At 42.6% G+C, this 18,664-nt stretch overlaps 1 protein-coding gene across 1 annotated transcript in view; it reads right to left on the reverse strand.

Annotated features, from left to right (window-relative positions):
* The window catches only part of UNC80 (unc-80 homolog, NALCN channel complex subunit), a 5,631,640-nt gene that overhangs the window by 4,747,881 nt on the left and 865,095 nt on the right, over positions 1–18,664 (reverse strand). Inside the window, exon 10 of the mRNA XM_044060513.1 lies at positions 18,236–18,452. Within this exon, the coding sequence (XP_043916448.1) occupies positions 18,236–18,452 (217 nt within the window). The remainder of the gene's footprint in view (positions 1–18,235; positions 18,453–18,664) is intronic.

An 18,664-nucleotide genomic window follows, 5' to 3' on the forward strand; every position in this document is an offset into this window, starting at 1 on the left:
AAACCGACAATCTGTGCCGTCGTGGTCTGGGCCTAGGCAAGGAATACAATAGGAATGGAAGTCCTTATGAGGTATTTGCTTCCCACAAGAAATGCAATTGTTAACTTTTTCTGACTTCGGACTGAGGCAAGAAAATGTTCCCCAACGGGGTACTTAGCTTTACTGAAGACTTCGGACTGAAATTCAAATCGAAAATCTCAGGTGTCGGCCGAACAGCACTTGCGAACTGCTTCTGCTTCGGGCACTGCGCGGCAAGAAAGACTGAAGAAAATGGCGTCGGATGCCTCTTACATACCCCTGGCGCACTGACGTCAGGGAGGAAGCGACAGCAACTGACGCCGGACCAAGACTTTGGAATTCGGGCCGACTGCGAGACCGCCTGACGGCAGGATAACCCAAGTGTGATGACTGCAGCAGGGTATCATGATGAACATCTGGCCTCTGTCACCCTGTTGCTGCGGACCCCCTCTGCCACGCGGGCGGCGTCTTCCCTTATAAACCCCTCCTCTGCCTCTAGAGGGGGTTTCTCCACGTGTGTCCTGAAAGGCTCCCTGTGCTTTTCAGAACCACATTTTCCCGCCGCTAGGGCCGACTAGGGGTAGAAAAACAGACTCCAACGGCAGATAGGGTCTTGCCTTCCTGCTCATACCTGGTTAAAGTTTCCTTTACTTTAGGCCCAAACAGTGATGAGCCATCAAATGAGGTGTTGATAAAGGAAGACTTAAAGAGCTCCGCAAAGGAACAGAGACGCATCCAGGCTTGTCTCCGCAGAGCAATGCCTGAACTAGCAGCTCTACTCGAACCATCAGCTGCATAAGATATGAGACACATGGACGAGCTCACAACCGAGTTTAGGGTGGCGAGCTGTGTGTTGACTTTGTCGGCAACCCCTGCAGCTACCGTACCCTGGAGAGTATCTCCTAGTTCTTTCAGGAGATCTCTTTGCAGTCTTGTAAAATGGGTTAAATAGTTCAGCGATCACAGGGAAAAAGTCGCTGAACTAAACATGCGTTTCCCATATCTGTTCATGATCCTAGAATCTCTGTTAGGAGGATGGATAGATGCGGATGTTCTTTTTGGTGGCTGCAGCTACCACCATGGCATCAACAGGCACTCCTTTGGTCAAAAAGGCTTTGTCCACCGGGGCAGAGATGAACTTATTCGGCTTCCGAGGTACAGGTTCCATGTTTCATGTGAGTCCCACACCTTATGAGAGATCAGCTCCATGAGCTCGTCATAAGACGGAGACACCCAAGAAGTGGAAGGTTGAGACCCACAAGCCTTCAAGAGCACTGACTCGGCCTCATTAGGGGTTTTGGACTGCCAATCGCCCCTCTGACAAAGGATCTCTAATATCTCCGCAAAGGAGATATCCTCAGAGGGGGATCAAGGGGACCCTTCTGACTCATCCAAGTCAGTGTCGGATGTCAAAGACTCCTGTGGGAAGTCTTAAGTGCCTCCTCTTGCACAGTCTCCTCCTGGGTACCTCCTCAGTGGGGAGATCTAGGAAGGTCTCGGAAGAGCAGGGGATGCCCTGTGGGGCCACTTGAGGCTCAGGGTCTCTATGCTTAGGGGGACTGGTAGACGTAGAAGGGGACATAGCAACTTGAGGGAAGAAGGAAGCCCGAACTGATGTCGATGATGTCTTACAAGACAGGACTCTCCTCATGGCATCGAAAGCACCATGGCTCCGACGAGAAGGGGTAGACGGATCCGGAGGGACCGTCCGATCCTCCCATACCGAAACCATGGGCTCCGAGCCTGAGGTAGGAGCCGAGCTCATCCGAGCCGAAGCCCCGAGAGGAAGAGTTGGCACCGACAAATCGGTCCGACTATCCTCCCCGGACCCGACAGGAGAGTGTCGGCTCCTAGCATCCTCGGTCGGCGTCGAGGACATCCGAGTAGATGGAACCGATAACACTGGTGCGGGTCTCGGTTCCATAGGTTCGACAACTATCGGTTCGGGCTCCTTCAGCTCCGAGAGTCCAGTACAGCTCGGAGGAGGAGTAGTCAAGTCCAGTTCAATGGTCTTCGGTTCCGACAAAATGGTCGGGGCCGACAACAATTTAGCAAGTCCCGGTCCCCATAGAAGCTTCTGTACTAGCCAATCCATATCCATATCAGAGAGGCTGACCGAAGACTTCGAGGAATGCACCGAAGGTGCTGACTGGAGCAGAGGAGATGAGGGAACCTCAGAGACCAGCTCCAAGACTGGGAGCTGGCTCTGAACCAAAGGGACACTCGGTTCCGAGGACTGTGGAACCAATGACCCTGTACCCTCTGATTTTTTTGTCTTCTTGGAAGATTTAGAAGATTTTGAAGAAGTGCTGGCACCTTCCTGGCTACCCAATGCCTCAGAGAAAGTATGCTGCAGCAACCCCCTGTCAATGAGTTTTCTTCTTCTCTCTACGAGAACCCTAGATGAAAAAGAGTGGCAAATACTGCAAGAGTCTTGGAGGTGTTTAGCCCCCAGATAGTAAACACATTGGAAATGTCTGTCCGTGACGGACATTTTCTGTCCACAATCTGGACATTTCTTAAACCCCGATTTGGGGTGAGACTTTTCCCTCTCATCTGACATGTTATAAACAGACACACCACAAAATTAACCTGTATAGGTTAAATACAGGGCTAACTAGGCCCACACTAAAAAATATACTAATAACAAGTATAAATTGTTAAAACTAAACAGGGCTAAAGAAGGGCCCAACACTAAGAAAAACTAAGCCAACACAGGGCACTATCTCTACAATCTAACCTACTTAAAACTATATTATTTTTAACAAGAAACACACACACACACACACACACACACACACACACACACACGCACACACGCACACACACGCACACACACACACTAAATAAGAATAATCTCTCAAAAAGAAGCAGAAGAAAGTTTTTTAAAACTTGGGATTTAGCAAAAAAATGGTCGGAGCTGACTGGATCACCGAGATCTCTCTTGCCGCGGCAAACTAGATCTGAGGTAATTCCAGCAGTGCATTGTGGGATAAGGGGCTTGGTCTCGAGCTATTGGCAAACCTTGAGCTTTGCTATCGGCCGTGTCGGAGCCCAGGATCGGCACCGAAACCATCAGTGAGAATAAACGTCAAGATTTAACAACTTTACATCAGTAGTTAAGACTTTACACACCCCTTAAGGTTAACACGCATTCTTTCACGAAAATATAATGAATTATGCTACTATGGCAATCTGATTGCGATAATATGTAAGTACCGCTATATTATATTCAATTGACAATAACTGCATAGATAAGTGATGTATAATGTTTGCAACAGAAAATATGTCAATATGATTTTTCATTTATATAAACATATGACTGCCTATGTAATAAGTGAAAATTCAACAATGATGTTTTTTGTTTAAAACATTTCCTAATTACAGGCCCCATGCATGGTACTCCCTACTGTTTGTTTGTGTCTTTCGGCTTTTCCCGGTTAGGGGTCGCCACAGCGGAACTCCGGTCTGCTAATGATTGGCAGTTGATTTTTACATACCGGCTTGTCAAGCCTGACGCACAACCTTCAATGAAGGTACGCCCATTCACGCATGTCTCCACGCAGAAGACGATCTAGCTGAGAGTGTATAAATACTCAAAAAGAAGTTTTAAAATTGTACACATAGGGCAATAAGCACATAGCTGATAATATAAATGTTGAAGGAACAAACAGCTCCAGTGTTCCCAGGTTCATTCCCAGACCAGAACTAATAAGAATGGGTCAGCACTGTAGTTGCTCAATGCATTTGTCTACTGTGTAATCAATTACCTGGGTAAGGTAACATTTCTTAATTACACCCTATTGTACTCATTTATTTTTGATGATGTTCGCCAGCTTCTTTTCCCCCTTGTTTTGAGTTCACTTCTACCATTTATAATGGTTATAACTTCATTGAGGTGAGAAGTTGCTTCACTTTTCCATCCTCTGGTTACTACTTTATTGAAAACCAATACAATCAATTGGAGTAGCATTTTAGTATGGCCCAGGACCTTAATCCGCCTGCTCCAACTAAGAAGGATTTTTCCCCCTGGTAAGATGCCATCTACCACCAAGCAGAATACAAATTAAATGCAGTGTCTACTCTTTAAAACCCTTAAGTTTGGGCAGACCATGAAGATTTGACCCCAGACCATGAAGATTTGACCCCAATCCCATGTAAAGTCCAAACTGCATCTTCAGCACTGTGAGCTTAGTGCTGGATGCATTCTGCAAAGTTTATTTGGTATATAAACATATTTGTGCAAAAGTTTCTAACTTAAAATTCAGAACTTTGATATAGTAACTGTCTTGAGGATTAGACATTTCCTGCCACTACTTTTCTGAAAACTGTACTCTTTCCTATGTCTTCCTTAGGATGCTTTGGTATATCATATCAATTAGTCTCTTGGTCATGGTTGTATTAGTTCCTAATAATAACCTAAGTATGTCAGGCACTATTCCTACTCCCTTCAATGGCTCTATTTGTTTATTCCACACAGACACTGGAAATGAACAGATCTGACAGTCTCCCTATTTAATTTGGAGGACTTGTTTAACTTGATCTCAGGATGCAATTTCCTTACCTTTCAGTATCTCTTCCCAGAAGACAGGTAGTCTGTTTTTGGATACAGTCTATGTAATAATGGGGAAAAAAAACATGTTAACTAATGTACTCCTATAGGCAAGAACTCTAGCACACAGCTTTCCATCTTTGTGCAGCCCACTACTCCTTAGTATGACAGCAATATGTTATGTTCCTTATCTGTTTTTTACTTCCCCTTAAATTCCTCAGAAAACTATGACCACATATTCAGTCTTTTCGACTTTGGATCTAGCCCCATAGTTTGAATCCTGCATCAAACAGACCCACTTTACTTTGAGTACCTTTGTGATAATTCCTCAGAGCATGCAGCACCAAATCTTCCCTTTCCTCAGGCTTGACATACTTTTTTCCAACTAACTCTCAATTTCTTGCCTCCACAGACAAATCTCTTCAGGCTTCTCTTCAGTGCAGCCCAGAAGTTTAAACTAAGTAGTTGAGCTGCTGGCATTATTAAGCTGTAGCACACCCTTCCCTTATCTGTGGGCTATAAATTTTTTAAAACACTAGTCATCCTGTACCTCCTCTAGCTTTTGCTGTATTAAAGGTTGTGTGGCTTCTCCAGCACTTGCCAGCTGAGGGGATACTCTTTTTATGTCCCTCAGCTTCTCCTACAGTTTTCTCTTAAAGTCTAGGAAGGGCTTAATTGGGGAATCTTTCCTCTTCCCCACTGCAATTTGTTGGTAATCCTTATGCCAGTGAACCTGGCTGCTTATTGGCATTTCCACTTTGTAGAAGAAAACTATCTATGTTAGTCTGTTCAGGGTCCAAGAACATTTTTGTCCAAGTTAGGAAGAATTTCCACAGATTAGCAGGATAAAGAAGTTCAAATTTCAGCTCTAACTTCCTGTGCTTTCTAAAGACAAGAATAAATCCATTTCCTTTAAGTTTAGTAGAGAGAGAGAGAGAAGCCATTGTTGAAGTATACATTGGATCCTTCTATTAGAAGCAATTTTTCCTTGGAGAACAGGTAGGAAAGAAGTTTTTTCATGTAGAAAGTCTAATATTTAAACAACATAAGTTACGTGGGTGTCTCCTTACCTCTTCAAATTGCAATCTACAGTGGATATAAAAAGTGCACACACCTCTGTTAAAATGCCAGGTTTTTGTGACATAAAAAATGAGACCACAATAAATAATTTCAAAACGTACCTTTAATGTGACCTATAACCTGTACAATTCAATTGAAAAACAAACAAATCTGTTAGGAGAAAAAATATAACAAATAAAAAACGTACAATAAGCTGGTTGCATAAGTGCGCACACCCTTAAACTAATACTTTGTTGAAGTACCTTTTGCTTTAATTACAGCATGCGGTCTTCTTGGGTACACATCTGCCATCAATTAAAGCGACTCTGATTAACCACAAATAAAAAGTTCAGGTGTCCCAGTAGGATTTTCCTGACATTTACTCAATTGCCTGCTACAGCAAAAGCCATGGTTAGCAGAGAGCTTACAAAGCATCAAAGGGATCTCATTGTTGAAAGGTATCAGTCAGGAGAAGGATACAAAAAAATTTCCACAACATTGGATATACCATGGAACACAGTGAAGACAGTCATCAAAAAGTGGAGAAAATATGGGACAACAGTGACGTTGCAAAGAACTGGAAGTCCCTCCAAAATTGACGAAAAGACAAGACGAAAACTGGTCAGGGAGGTTGCCAAGAGACCTACAGCAACACTGAAGGAGCTGCAGGAATTTCTGGCAAGTACTGGTTGTGTACTACATATGACAACAGTCTCCCGTATTGTCCATATGTCTGGCATATGGGGTAGGGTTGCAAGATGGAAGCCTTTTCTTACACACAAAAATATCCACGCCCAGCTAAAATTTGCAAAGTAATACATCAAGTCTCCCAAAAGCATGTGGGAAAATGTGTTATGGCCTGATGAGACCAAGGTTGAACTTTTTGGCGCAAAAACAACACTTCGCATCACCAAAAACACCATCCCCATGGTGAAGCATGGTGGTGGCAGTATCATGCTTTGGGGTTGCTTTTCTTCATCCGGAACTGGGGCTTTAGTCAAGGTGGAATGAATTATGAACAGTTCCAAATACCAGTCACTTTTGGCCCAAAACCTTCTGGCATCTGCTAGAAAGCTGAAAATGAAGAGGAATTTCACCTTTCAACATGACAATGACCCCAAGCATATATCCAAATCAACAAAAGAATGGCTTCACCAGAAGAAAATTATTAAAGTTTTGGAATGTCCCAGCCAAAGCCCAGACTTAAATCCAATAGAAAATCTGTGGGGTGACCTGAAAAGGGCTGTGCACAAGAGATGCCCTCGCAATCTGATAAATTAGGAGCACTTTTGCAAGGAAGAGTGGGCAAATATTGCCAAGTCAAGATGTGTCATGCTGACAGACGCCTACCCAAGAAGGCTGAATGCTGTAATTAAAGCAAAAGGTGCTTCTACAAAGTAAATGCAATCTGAGGGTCATGCTGCTCAAAGCTAGAAGTCTAAATCTCAAGATGCACTTGCTCAAAGCACTCCTCAAAATGGAGAACATAGACATTTGTGCTGTAACAGACACCTGGTTTAAAGTGGCAGAAAGAACCCCTGTGCTACCAGGCTATAACTCATTCCACACCGTTCAGCCCCGAAACATGGACCGAAGCTCCAAAGGTGGTTGCGTCTCCATATTCATAAAGGATATGCACACCTCCAGACTAGCAGCCCAGCATAATGCATCTGAGATACTTCAGGTAAAACTAACATTGGGTAAGACGGCGATCCAGGTCATAGCCTGCTACAGGTCCCCAACCATGTCCCTAGACTCTCAATCCACGTTCCTAAGCACCCTGGAATCTATCAAGGTCCAACCCAACACTCTTATACTAGGAGCCTTCAAATACCCCTCCAGCAACTGGGAAAACTACTCAAGCACCAATACACTGACCCAACGCTTCCTAAAATTCATCAGTTCCAATGCCCTGGACCAGCTCATTCTGACCCCATTAGAGGGAGTAACATCCTTGACCTGGGTATTACTAACATGAGTGACCGTTGCTCTACACCAATAGTCAATCCCTCCCTGGTCAGATTCGACCATAAACTGATCACCATGGAAATTCACATCTCACCCACACCCCCGCAAAGGTAACCACCTTGAAAAACTTCTCTAAAGGTGGCTAACTTCACGGCATCCATGCCAATGGAAAACAGCTGCATGACTGCCAAATCATAAACCAATGCACTGTATGAACATGTACATAAATGCATGGAACTAGCCATAACCAAAAGAACCAAGATGCTCTCCTCCAAAAAAAGGAAGCCAATCTGGTGGTCCACTGCTATTAATAAACTCTACAACAGAGGGAAGAAACTTGCAGAAAAAGGTTTAGTCCCAAGACTGGAAAAACTCCCGTATTAGCCTCAACAAAAAGTTGAGATCTTTCATCAAATCCTCCAAAACCAACTATGAAGGCAGAATTGCAGCAGACACTAAAAACAATCACAAAGTCTTCTATAGTTATATCAAGAACCTCCACGGCAATACCCAGATTTGCTTTGAGTTACTGTACAATGGTACCTCCTATACTGAGCTAACAAATATTGCCAGCATACTGGCCGACAGATTAAGTGCTAACTTTACCCCTCTCTCCCCCCTAAAGAACCAATCATAATACTGGAAGAATGCCAGGCACCTAGCATTGCTGCAGCACAGGTTAAAGCTGCATTGTCCAAGGCCAAGAATACAGCTTCCATGGGACCCGATAATATCCCTGGCTGTGTTCTACATGAACTACAAAGCGAACTGGCACCGCATCTGGGTGCCCTTTTCAGTCACAGCCTCACCTCCAGCTTTGTCCATACCAAATGGTGCACTGCTACAGTCATCCTTCTCCATAAAGGAGGAGCAACTACAGACCCTGGGACTTATCACCCCATTAGCCTGACAAGTCTGATATGTAAAGCTATGGAGCGCATCATCATGGACCTGATTAACAAAGATATAGGGAATCTCCAAACTCTAGACCCCACGTAGCTTGGATTTGTTAAAGGGAGATCATGCCTGCTCAACCTGGTTAACTTCTTTGAGTCAGTCACCAGGGCTGTAGATGAAGGTAAGGTAGTGCATACAGCCTACCTCAATCTGGCCAAGGCCTTTGATACCATTCCTCAGTCAGGAATTACTGACAAACTCACCAAACTAGGCATCAACCCCTATATCATTAGGTGAGTTGCAAACTGGCTCACAGATAGAACACACGGTGTGAAAGTAGCTGACTCCAAGTCAGACTGCCGACCCGTCATGAGTGGAGTCCCACAGGGATCAGTCCTGGGTCCTCTCCTGTTAGGCATCTACTTCTCAGAAGTCCAGGCCAACACAAAGGGACGCTGGCTGACCAAGTTCGCAGACGACTGCAAGCTGGGAGCCATTATTAACTCCCAAGTGATGCAGACGTCCTACAGAAAGGCCTCACTGAGACCAATGACTGGTGTTGAAACCATGGCCTTAAGCTTAACGCCAAAAAAATGTGTTGTCATCCCCTTTGGTAAATATGTTTCCACTAATTACCACATCGATGGAAGCCCACTGAACACTGAAGGCATTATAAGAGATCTGGGGATGCAGGTTGATAGAAACCTCTCCTTTGACCACCACATTGCCACTGTGGTCAGAAAGTCCTTCTATGTAGCACATCTCATTACCAAGGGTTTTGCATCCAGGAAGAAAGAGGTCATTGTCTTTCTCTCTACTCTTCCCTCATTAGAACAATCATAGTGTATAATGTCCCATTTGGCATGTACCTCACTACATACCTGAAACAGCTGGAGAGGCCACAGAAGTAACTCATGAAGAGGATCCTAGGCATTAAACACATGTCCTACATGGACAGACTCAAAAGACTCCAGCTAGTCTCATATCGCCTACTTAGAGGCGATCTCTGCTTGACTTACAAAGCCATTTCTGACCCAGCTCTGTTAGAAATGCTACATCTAAAGAAATCCCAATCCCTCCACACCACATGGTCCAGAGACCTCAACCTCATTACCACAATCAACAGAACATGCTGGAGGGACAGGTTCCTCACCCAGACACTGCCCACATTCTGGAATAGACTTCCCATACATTTCAAGCAGAGCACCTCACAGTCCCTCTTCAAGAGAAATTTTGATGAGTGGATGGGTAATAGAAAGCTCAACCTGGGGATCACTTCAGTGGCTCTACTTGAGAGAGCACTGGGAACGAACGTCGGGCGGCACGATGCCAGGACATTTCTATGGGCTAGGCTTGTAAAGGCTCCAGGGTCATTAGCCTAGTACACACCTATGAACCTATTAGTTTAAGGGTGTGCACACTTATGCAACCAGCTCTTATCGTACGTCTTTTATTTTTTATATTTTTCCCCTAACAGATTTGTTTTTCAATTGAATTGTATAGGTTCTAGGTCACATTAAAGGTGGGAAAAGTTTTGAAATGATTTATTGTGGTCTCATTTTTATATCACAAAAATCTGGCATTTTAACATGGGTGTGTGCACTTTTTATATCCACTGCATAAGCCCTTTTTTGAGAATTTTAAATTCCTGCAGTCACTTCAAGGTATTAAGTAGCTTTCTTAAGAAGAAGAGACAATCGCTGCTTCAATTCCAGTAGGGATGCTGACAAATCAAAAGATTTTCCCTTATAGACCTGTCTACTAACTCATCTATCACTAACATCCTGGTCATATGGTCCTTTTGATTTTTTGAAGATTTTTTCTATGGTCACTTTGTGGCTATTCTAGGCTTCTAAATTCTCACACTTTTTAGTGTTAGACTGGATGTAATCAGAGAGTATGCCACTTAATTTAATAATTTATTTATACATCTTATTCAGTTTTTGGATAACAGTATTTAGGTTTTCTCCCCAGTGCAGTCACCACTTGTTGGACAGGACTAAGTTTTTGGTCTTTTTTGCTCTCTTGTTTAGCTACCTTCTGTTTCATGAGGTTTCTTTTTGCAGAACATTGACTTCAGCATAGCGTCCAGTGACTTTTCCTGGCTTAGTATTAGTCACCAAGCTGACTGCCCCTTGATAATCCTTGGCACTGGGCAAATGGAAGGGAACCACAAAGGAAGTGAGACTGAAAATATCCCTCTGAATACCTTGATCTTGTAACCGATGGAACCAAACAGAAAAAAAAAGGATCCAAAAGAGAAATGGCAGAAGTAAACTCATGAAAACACCATGAAGGATGAATGTATTTTTTAAACTGGAATGTAATTTACTAATTTGTTAAAGGTTTAAGTTAAATGGTCTATGAATAACAATGATGTAATATATAATACAATCATAAAAATGCAAAACAATCACAACATAAGTGAAAATATGCTAAAATAACACTGAAATGGAAATAAGGAAAGATCAGCATCAAAAGCATAGGTGTTCTTGGCAAACTGAAGAAGCAAGCAGAATTGTTCAATGAGTGTACACTCAGTGACAAACATTAATGGATGATGAGTAAGCCCAATGCAACAAGAGTGATTCCTAAAAAGTAGACTGGTCTACATGTTAGATGAAAAACTAATAAAACAAAATGTCTTTCTTTACAATCAGTGTTTTTAGCCAACAGCCCAAACATAGGCAACTAGATATTTAAGAGAAATTCACTGAGATTCCGCACCTTCTGCCCATGAAATACTTATATTTAATGTTAAACCGTCTACCTGATGCACACTGCTGTTCAAAAAAACAAAAACTTTAATGAAAATGTTCTTTTCTTGATGGCTATGCTTAACACTTACATTACTATGTCAGAAATTCTATATTTAAACATACTGTTAAGAATATCGACAAGAATCATCAGTGTGGGCAATACTTGAAGGCAACAGCTAAAAATATAATATGGGCAGCTGTTTGAGATTTAAGTAGAGATTTCTCAAATATCCTCCAGTGTAGCATTTCTCAAACAAACAGAGAAGCCCCTCTGGGGAATCCTAGGCCTGTTACAGGAGAGGTTCATGCAAGTCAAAAATGGTGTGCACCTCAGGCATTAAATATACAGTATTGTTTTTATTCTGGCTAATAACAAACGTGTGTGTGTGACTGAATCAGTAAGAAAAGAATATCCAAGTAAGCCAAATAAAGAAGTTATGTACTCACCATAACATTCCATCTGTGTTGTTCATTTTCATTCTTCAACGTTTGGGTTTTGATCTGATCCTCGGATCTGACTCAACTGCTTCTACCAGCTCGTGGATCACTGAAAACTTCAGAGTTCCTCCCTTTCCCGTAATGCCTTAGTCCCTAACATACCTCAGATCTTGTGTGCTGCCTCTTACATCTGTAGAGCATTGTAGAAGAACAAAATAGTACAATAAATAAAATCTAGGACTCAAAGGAAGAAGGTTCCTTCAGAATCTTCGATCCTTCTAAAAGGCAACAAGGAGGGGGATGGGGAAGGAAAGTTGAGGAAGAATGAAAATGGGCTACACAGATGGAACATTATGATGAGTACATAACTTAAAAATAAACAAATAAAGGGTAAAGTGCCTTAAATACACACCAATAAACAAAGCAAAGAAGGCACTGGTAAGGCAGCTCAGATCCCAGACGAAACGAGGTGAACAAGTTAAAGCGTTAGTGCGGATTATTTTACTGGTGTTAAGTGCGCTTCTTTCCAATTAATAAAAATCATCATCTGGGATCCAAGCTGCCTTACCAGTGCCTTCTTTGCTTTGTTTATGAGCACATATTCTTTATCTGATGTTAATTTTCATTTGTTTCTCGACTCTTCGGACAGAGTACCCAGCTACCTAAACCCTGGGAGGACTCTAAGGAAGGATATTCCTGAGAACAGCTGAGCCAAATGGTGCTCTGCCCCTAGAGACCAGATCCAATTTGTATTGAGCAATAAAAGTATGAGGACTACATTAGCCAGGTTGTGGCTGCACAAATATCATCTAGAGAAGATCTAGACAAAAAAGCTAAAACAGTCACAGATCTAGTGGAATGTGCTCTTGGTGGTTTGGGTAACAACATTCCCAATTTATTGTAAACAAAGGTAATACAATCAGTCAACCATTTGGCTAATGTTACTTTACAGACTGATTGGTCCAAATTAGAATCCGAAAAGGACACGCAAATAGTTACGTTTTTCTAAAATTTCTTGTTCTATGCAAGTAAAATTGTAATTGTCTGTGTACATCTAATAGGTATAACATATACTGCCCTTTATTTGAAAAATTTGAAAAGGCTGGCAGATTGTCAGTTTGACTGATATTTGATACTGACACTACCTTAGGAAGATAGGAAAGACTGGTTCTCAAGCATACTCTGTCTTTATGAAAAAAAACAAATAAGGAGCTTAGAAGATAAGGCCTGTAATTCTGAACCTCTTCTGGCAGAGGTAATAGCTACTAAAAAGATTTCTAGGTTAAAACTTTTAGCTCAGTTTAAGCTGAAGGTTCAAATGGAGACTGGGTTAGAGCTTGCAAGACTACATTTAAATCCCAAGGGAGAGTAGGATCTTTAACGGGGGGGGGGGGGTATAAGAAGAAAAGTTCATCTTAGAAAGACTCTGCAAAGTTTGGAGGATGCTAGAGATTAATTATTTATTCCTATATGAAAATTGGAAATGGCAGCTAACTGTACTTTAACAGCAGAAGAGCTAGTTCCTTCATTAAGAATTGAGGCTAAAAATTCCAGAACTTTAAAAATAGGAGCAGAAAAGTGATCTAATTGTTTTTGTTGCAACCAAATTATAAATCTTTTCCATTTGCATTTGTAAAGTCTCCTAGTGGAAGCTTTGTGGGATGATAAAAGAATGTGATGGACTGGGGAGGACAGCCTGGGCTGTCTAGCAATCAAAAGAATTGGAGAAACCATGAAGTCAACTTTAGGCCTGGAATGTTTGGGTGAATAGAGACTGTCTGGTGAGACAGAAGGTCTGGAGTTGGACCCAGAGTCCAAAAAGAGAAAGAAGATGAGGACAAAGAAAGGGAAACTAAATTTGATGAGGCCAGTAAGGGGCAATGAGGATTATTATACTCTTCAATCAAAATGCTTTCTGAAGAATGTGGGGATTAGAGGTAACAGGGGATAGGCATAAAAGATCAGCAAGCCAAGTGTGAAATGGAGCATCTCTCTGTGACTTCCCTGGTGGGGAGGGGGGTGAGGGCAAAGAACATCCTGCACTTGTTGAGAAGGGATGCAAAGAGGTACAGTTGGTCCCATCGATGGGATATCTTCTCCACCACCTTCATGCTGAGAGCCCGCTCATGAGGCATCAAAATAAACTGGCTCAACTTGTCTGCAATCATGTTGGTTTTCCCCAGAATGTGCATTTCTATCAGAAATTGACTGAATTAGATCACCCATTGCCACACTCTCAAAGCTTCTTGACAAAGGAGGTGAGATTTAGTTCCCCTTTGTTTGCTGACATATCAGACCAATGACATATTGTCTGCCCTGTCCATATCGCTACAGTTCTGGTCGGGAGAGCATTTTGGAAGGCCTGCAACACTAGGAGGACAAATCTCATTTCAAGGACATTGACATACATGTTGGCCTCTTCTAGGGACTATATGCCTTGGACTGTCCTACCCAGGAGGTGCCGCCCACCTAATCTCAGAGGAGTTAATGGTTATAATGGCCCTGGGTTGAGGGAGAATAAAGGTATGACCTTCTTGTACTTGACTGGAGTGTATCTACCATAGGAGATAAAAATAACTCAGGCATGCAAAACATATCTGATTAGACATGGGATTGTAAAGAATGGGCCAAGAATGTCCAATGAAGAATTTTCATATAGTACCTTGACAATGGTACTAGGATGACTGCCACTGACATGGACCCCAAATCTTGAAGGATTAATCAAGCTGAGAAAGGAGAATTCTGGATGACCTTTCTGACCTGGAATGGAATAGTCTGAACTCCTGACAAGGGGAAAGATGCTGCTTGTGTGATCATATTAAACAAGGCAACAATTAATTCCAATGTTTGTGTTGGTTCCAGACGAGATATGTTGTAATTGATTGAAATGCCTAGATGGGAACATAACTAGAGTACATGATTTTGAGCTAGAATCAGCTGATGCCTGATCAAAGCAGTTATGAGCCATTCTTCTAGATATGGAAACACCTGGAATCCCTGCAGCCTCAAGTGAACTGTCTCTACTGCCACACACTTGGTAAACACCCTGAGGGCTGTGGTAAGACCAAAGGGCACAGCTTTGAGTTTGTAATGACTGGTTCTCAGCCAGAAGCATAGATATCTCCTGGATCACCTGTTCATTTTGATATGATAGTATGTATCCTGAAGATCTATTGAGCACATCAAGTCGTCTTTGTGCAGAAAAGGTAGAATGGCCTGAACCGTGACCATCTGGAACTTTGTGTATTGAACTGACTGATTTAGGTTTCTGAGATCCAAAATTGGTCTCCAGTCCCCTGATTTCTTTAGCATAAAAAGAGTAGGTTATGGACTTTTTCTGGTCTGGGGGTGGGGGTGGCGTCTTGGATTACTCTTTTCTAGCAGCTTCTTTATTTCTAGTCCAGCTGCCTCCCACTAATTGGGTGGAGCATTGGGGATTTTCTTTGAAACCATGGGGGTGGATGGAAAATGGTATGACATAGCCTCTGGACATTACTCTCTGCACCCATGAATCTTTGGTAATTTATAACCAGGCTCTCTGGTGCAGGGATAAACAACATCCAAATGCCTACAGAGATGGACAGTCAGACCTCCTTTCAGGAGTGCTGGCGGAACCTGTCAGAGAAAGCACCTGCAGACCCTTGATTTTGTGGACCTCCTCTGTCATGGGGGCAGCATCTTCCATTAGAATTCCCTCTACTCCTGAGGGAATTTGTCTCCACATGGATCCTGGAAGGGACCCTGGGATTTCTTGAACCACATTTTTAGACCCACTCATTCATTCTTAGAAAAAGGTTCTTTGTGGGGTGTAAACACAGACACCCACAGCAGACAGGAGTTTACCTTCCTACTCACACCCTGAGAGTATGCCTTTCACTCTGGGGCCAAATAAGAACTTTCATCAAATGGAGCACTGACGAAGGAAGCTTTGAAGTGCTCAGCAAAAACACACAAGCGCATCCAGGCATGTCTTCTGATGGGAATATCTGAACCTGCTGCCTGTGTGTGCCTACTGCTATGTGGGAGATAAGCCTCATGGACAAAATGGAAATGGACTGAAGGGTAGCCAACTGCAAGGCAACAGCATTCACTGCTTCAGAGGATATGGTCCCAGAGAGTCTTGTGAAGTGTGCCAAACAGTTCAGTGACTGGAGGGCAAAGGTCACAAAAGGATAAGCATGCTTCCCAAATCTGTCCAAAGCCCTAAACTCACTGTTGGGGGGTGGACAGAGGAACTTTGTTCTGCTAGTTCCTTCTTCATGGTTGCCTCTACAACCATGAATGGCATCAATTGGTACTCCCTCACTCCAAATGGTTCTGTCCTTAGGTTGTGCCAGGACCCTGTCTGGTCTCTTGGGGATTGGGTCAATACTTTCAGGTTCCTTCCATACCCTCAAGGAGAAGAAATCAATGAGCTCATCAGCAGGTGGAGTCATCCAGGAGGTAGACGTACCAGCACCAAAAACCTCCAAGAATACCGACTCCTCTTGGGAAGGGCTGTAGGGAAACCAACCACCCCTTTGCTTTAGGAGTTCCAGAATATCTCCAAATGAAACACTGTTTAGTGGTGATCTGGAGAACCCTTCCCCTTCATCAAAGTCGGTATCTTCTGAGACAGACTCTTGAGGAGAGTCCAGGTGCCTCCTTTTTGCACTTTTTCTTCCTAGGAACTTCTTTGATGGGATGTTCCGCAGAAGTGTCAGAAGAAATCAGTATACCCCGTTGGGAATCCTGGTGACTAACTTGGGCTGACTGTCTCAGTGGTAATGATGACTGAGACTCAAGACACACAGATGAATGGACTATGGTGGCAGGAGCAGAAAAAGGTGGAGAAGTCCAAGCTCTGGGGGGCTAGAGAAAGCTCTCTCCACTACTTTGAATACCACATGCCTTACACAGAAGGAAACTGATGGTCCGCAAAACATGCTTACAGGCCGTAAGCTTCCTCCTCCCCAAGGGCAGAGTACTCTAAGAGGGAATCAGAGCCAAGCTGTCTAATGTCAAGGCTCCAAGGGGATGAGATGGCTCTGACAGCTTCGGAGCTGACTCCAATACCTTGGATCCGGCACTGACATTATAGTTCTGAGGCATTTGCAGCCAGTCCACTCAGAGAAGCTATAAGAATCGAAGATATCAGTGCCTCTGAATCTGATGTGAATGACTCCAGAACCTCTGGATCCGACACCACAGGTTGGATTGGAGAAGGAGCTTACAGGGGAGGGGGAATGGTCTCCGGCCGATGAGGTCAGAGCCGGGAGAGCCCCTACATGTATATGTGTTGAGAGGAACTTCAGAATATGTCGAAGATGACGTCAATGAAGGTCAAAAAAGATGATGCCTTGGAAACTGCTCCAACAAGGGGGAAGGCAGTCTACAGGTAACTGGATTCAGGCCAAGAGCGGAGTTTGGATTGGAGGAGATTTTTCTGTTCTGGTCTTTGGATCTGACAAATCCAAAGTTTTAGAAAGTTTTGATGGAGGTTCCAAACCCAGAGTTGAGTAAGTGGTTGGTTCCAGGGAACGCTTCCTAAAATCCTTCTGAGGTTTTTTAGGGGTTTGAGCCCCAGATGATGCTGATATAGATGTAGCTTTAGAGATAGCAAACCTCTATTTGTTTTTTCTATCTATAAAGGCCTTAGAGTTAAAATCCTGACATATATCCCAAATGGAGTCAAGATTTGATAGGCCTAGGCAATGCATGCATTTGGAATGCATGTCCGACAAGGAAATCTTGTAGCCAGATGATGTACATTTCTTGAAACCCAAAGGATTCTCAGACATTATTCCAAGGTGGAAAAAAGGGAAGAAAAAATTTTTTTTAAAGGAAGGAAGAAGGAGATATAAATATATAGATATAAAAATATGCCAACAATGGGACTATAGGAGTATGAAACATATGAAAAAATAACAGCAATGGTAATAGAGAGTACAAAAGTACTTTAGAAAAAATTTGAATGGGAAAAGGGAGGAAGCCTAATAGGAACTATAAAGGTAAACAGAAATGAAAAATTATATATAAAGATATATTAACAGTAGCACACTAACAGTACTCATATTACTACAAACTTGAGCAAGACAGTGACCATGTCCATATGCTAAGGCAACAAACGATATGTTAGGGACTAGGGCATTATGGGAAAGGGAGGAACTCGAGAGTTTTCAGTGATCTACGAGTATAAGTGGTAGAGTCGGACCAGAGAATTGGATCTGAACCCAAGAGTTGAGGAACGAATGAAAACTGACATCAGATTCACTATTTCAAGTTTTTTTTTTTTTTATAAATGGGTCGGTTAACTTCTGTACACTGCAGCACAATGTTTGTATGAGGAGGTCCACACGATACTTCTGATAGCTAGAGGAAAACATGCATGGTTCCATATCTGTTCTATTTAGTACAACATGCCTTGCTGTCAATACTAGTTTGTCATACCATCCATATCACAACTGATTTAACACCACAGCAGTAGATTATCAAGATAAAAACACAGCAGACATTACTGCAATTATTTTCTTCAGTATTATTTTATAGTTCATAAATAACATACTAAGAATTGTTGTTTGCCATCCTCCCCTTTCCATTCCACGACGCTCCTCTCCAATTCCAGAAAAACTCCCAAATGAGAATGTACTTCTTGTTGGGGACACATCTAAATGATCCTCATGAAGAAGAAAGGGGACCCCCATTCTACGCTGCCTCTTCTTTCCTGGATGATGAAATGGAATGGACCCTTTTCGCTCTCGCTCTTCTCTGCGGCTTTTAAACTATAGTATATAAAAGTTAACAGTAAGACTTAAGCACCAGTTCTGCATGTCACTGTTATTTACATTTACATACTCACAAAAAAGGCATTACTATTAAACAGTCTGAGTAAAACATGCATACAATAAAGAGGGGAAAAATCTCTGTGATAGATTTATTTATTTGACATTTGTTGACTGGGATAATCCAAATGAGCTATTGCCCTGTTCCAATG

Source organism: Protopterus annectens, chromosome 2.part0 (assembly GCF_019279795.1).
Source record: "Protopterus annectens isolate FY-2018-M chromosome 2.part0, PAN1.0, whole genome shotgun sequence".
Taxonomy (NCBI): domain Eukaryota; kingdom Metazoa; phylum Chordata; order Ceratodontiformes; family Protopteridae; genus Protopterus; species Protopterus annectens.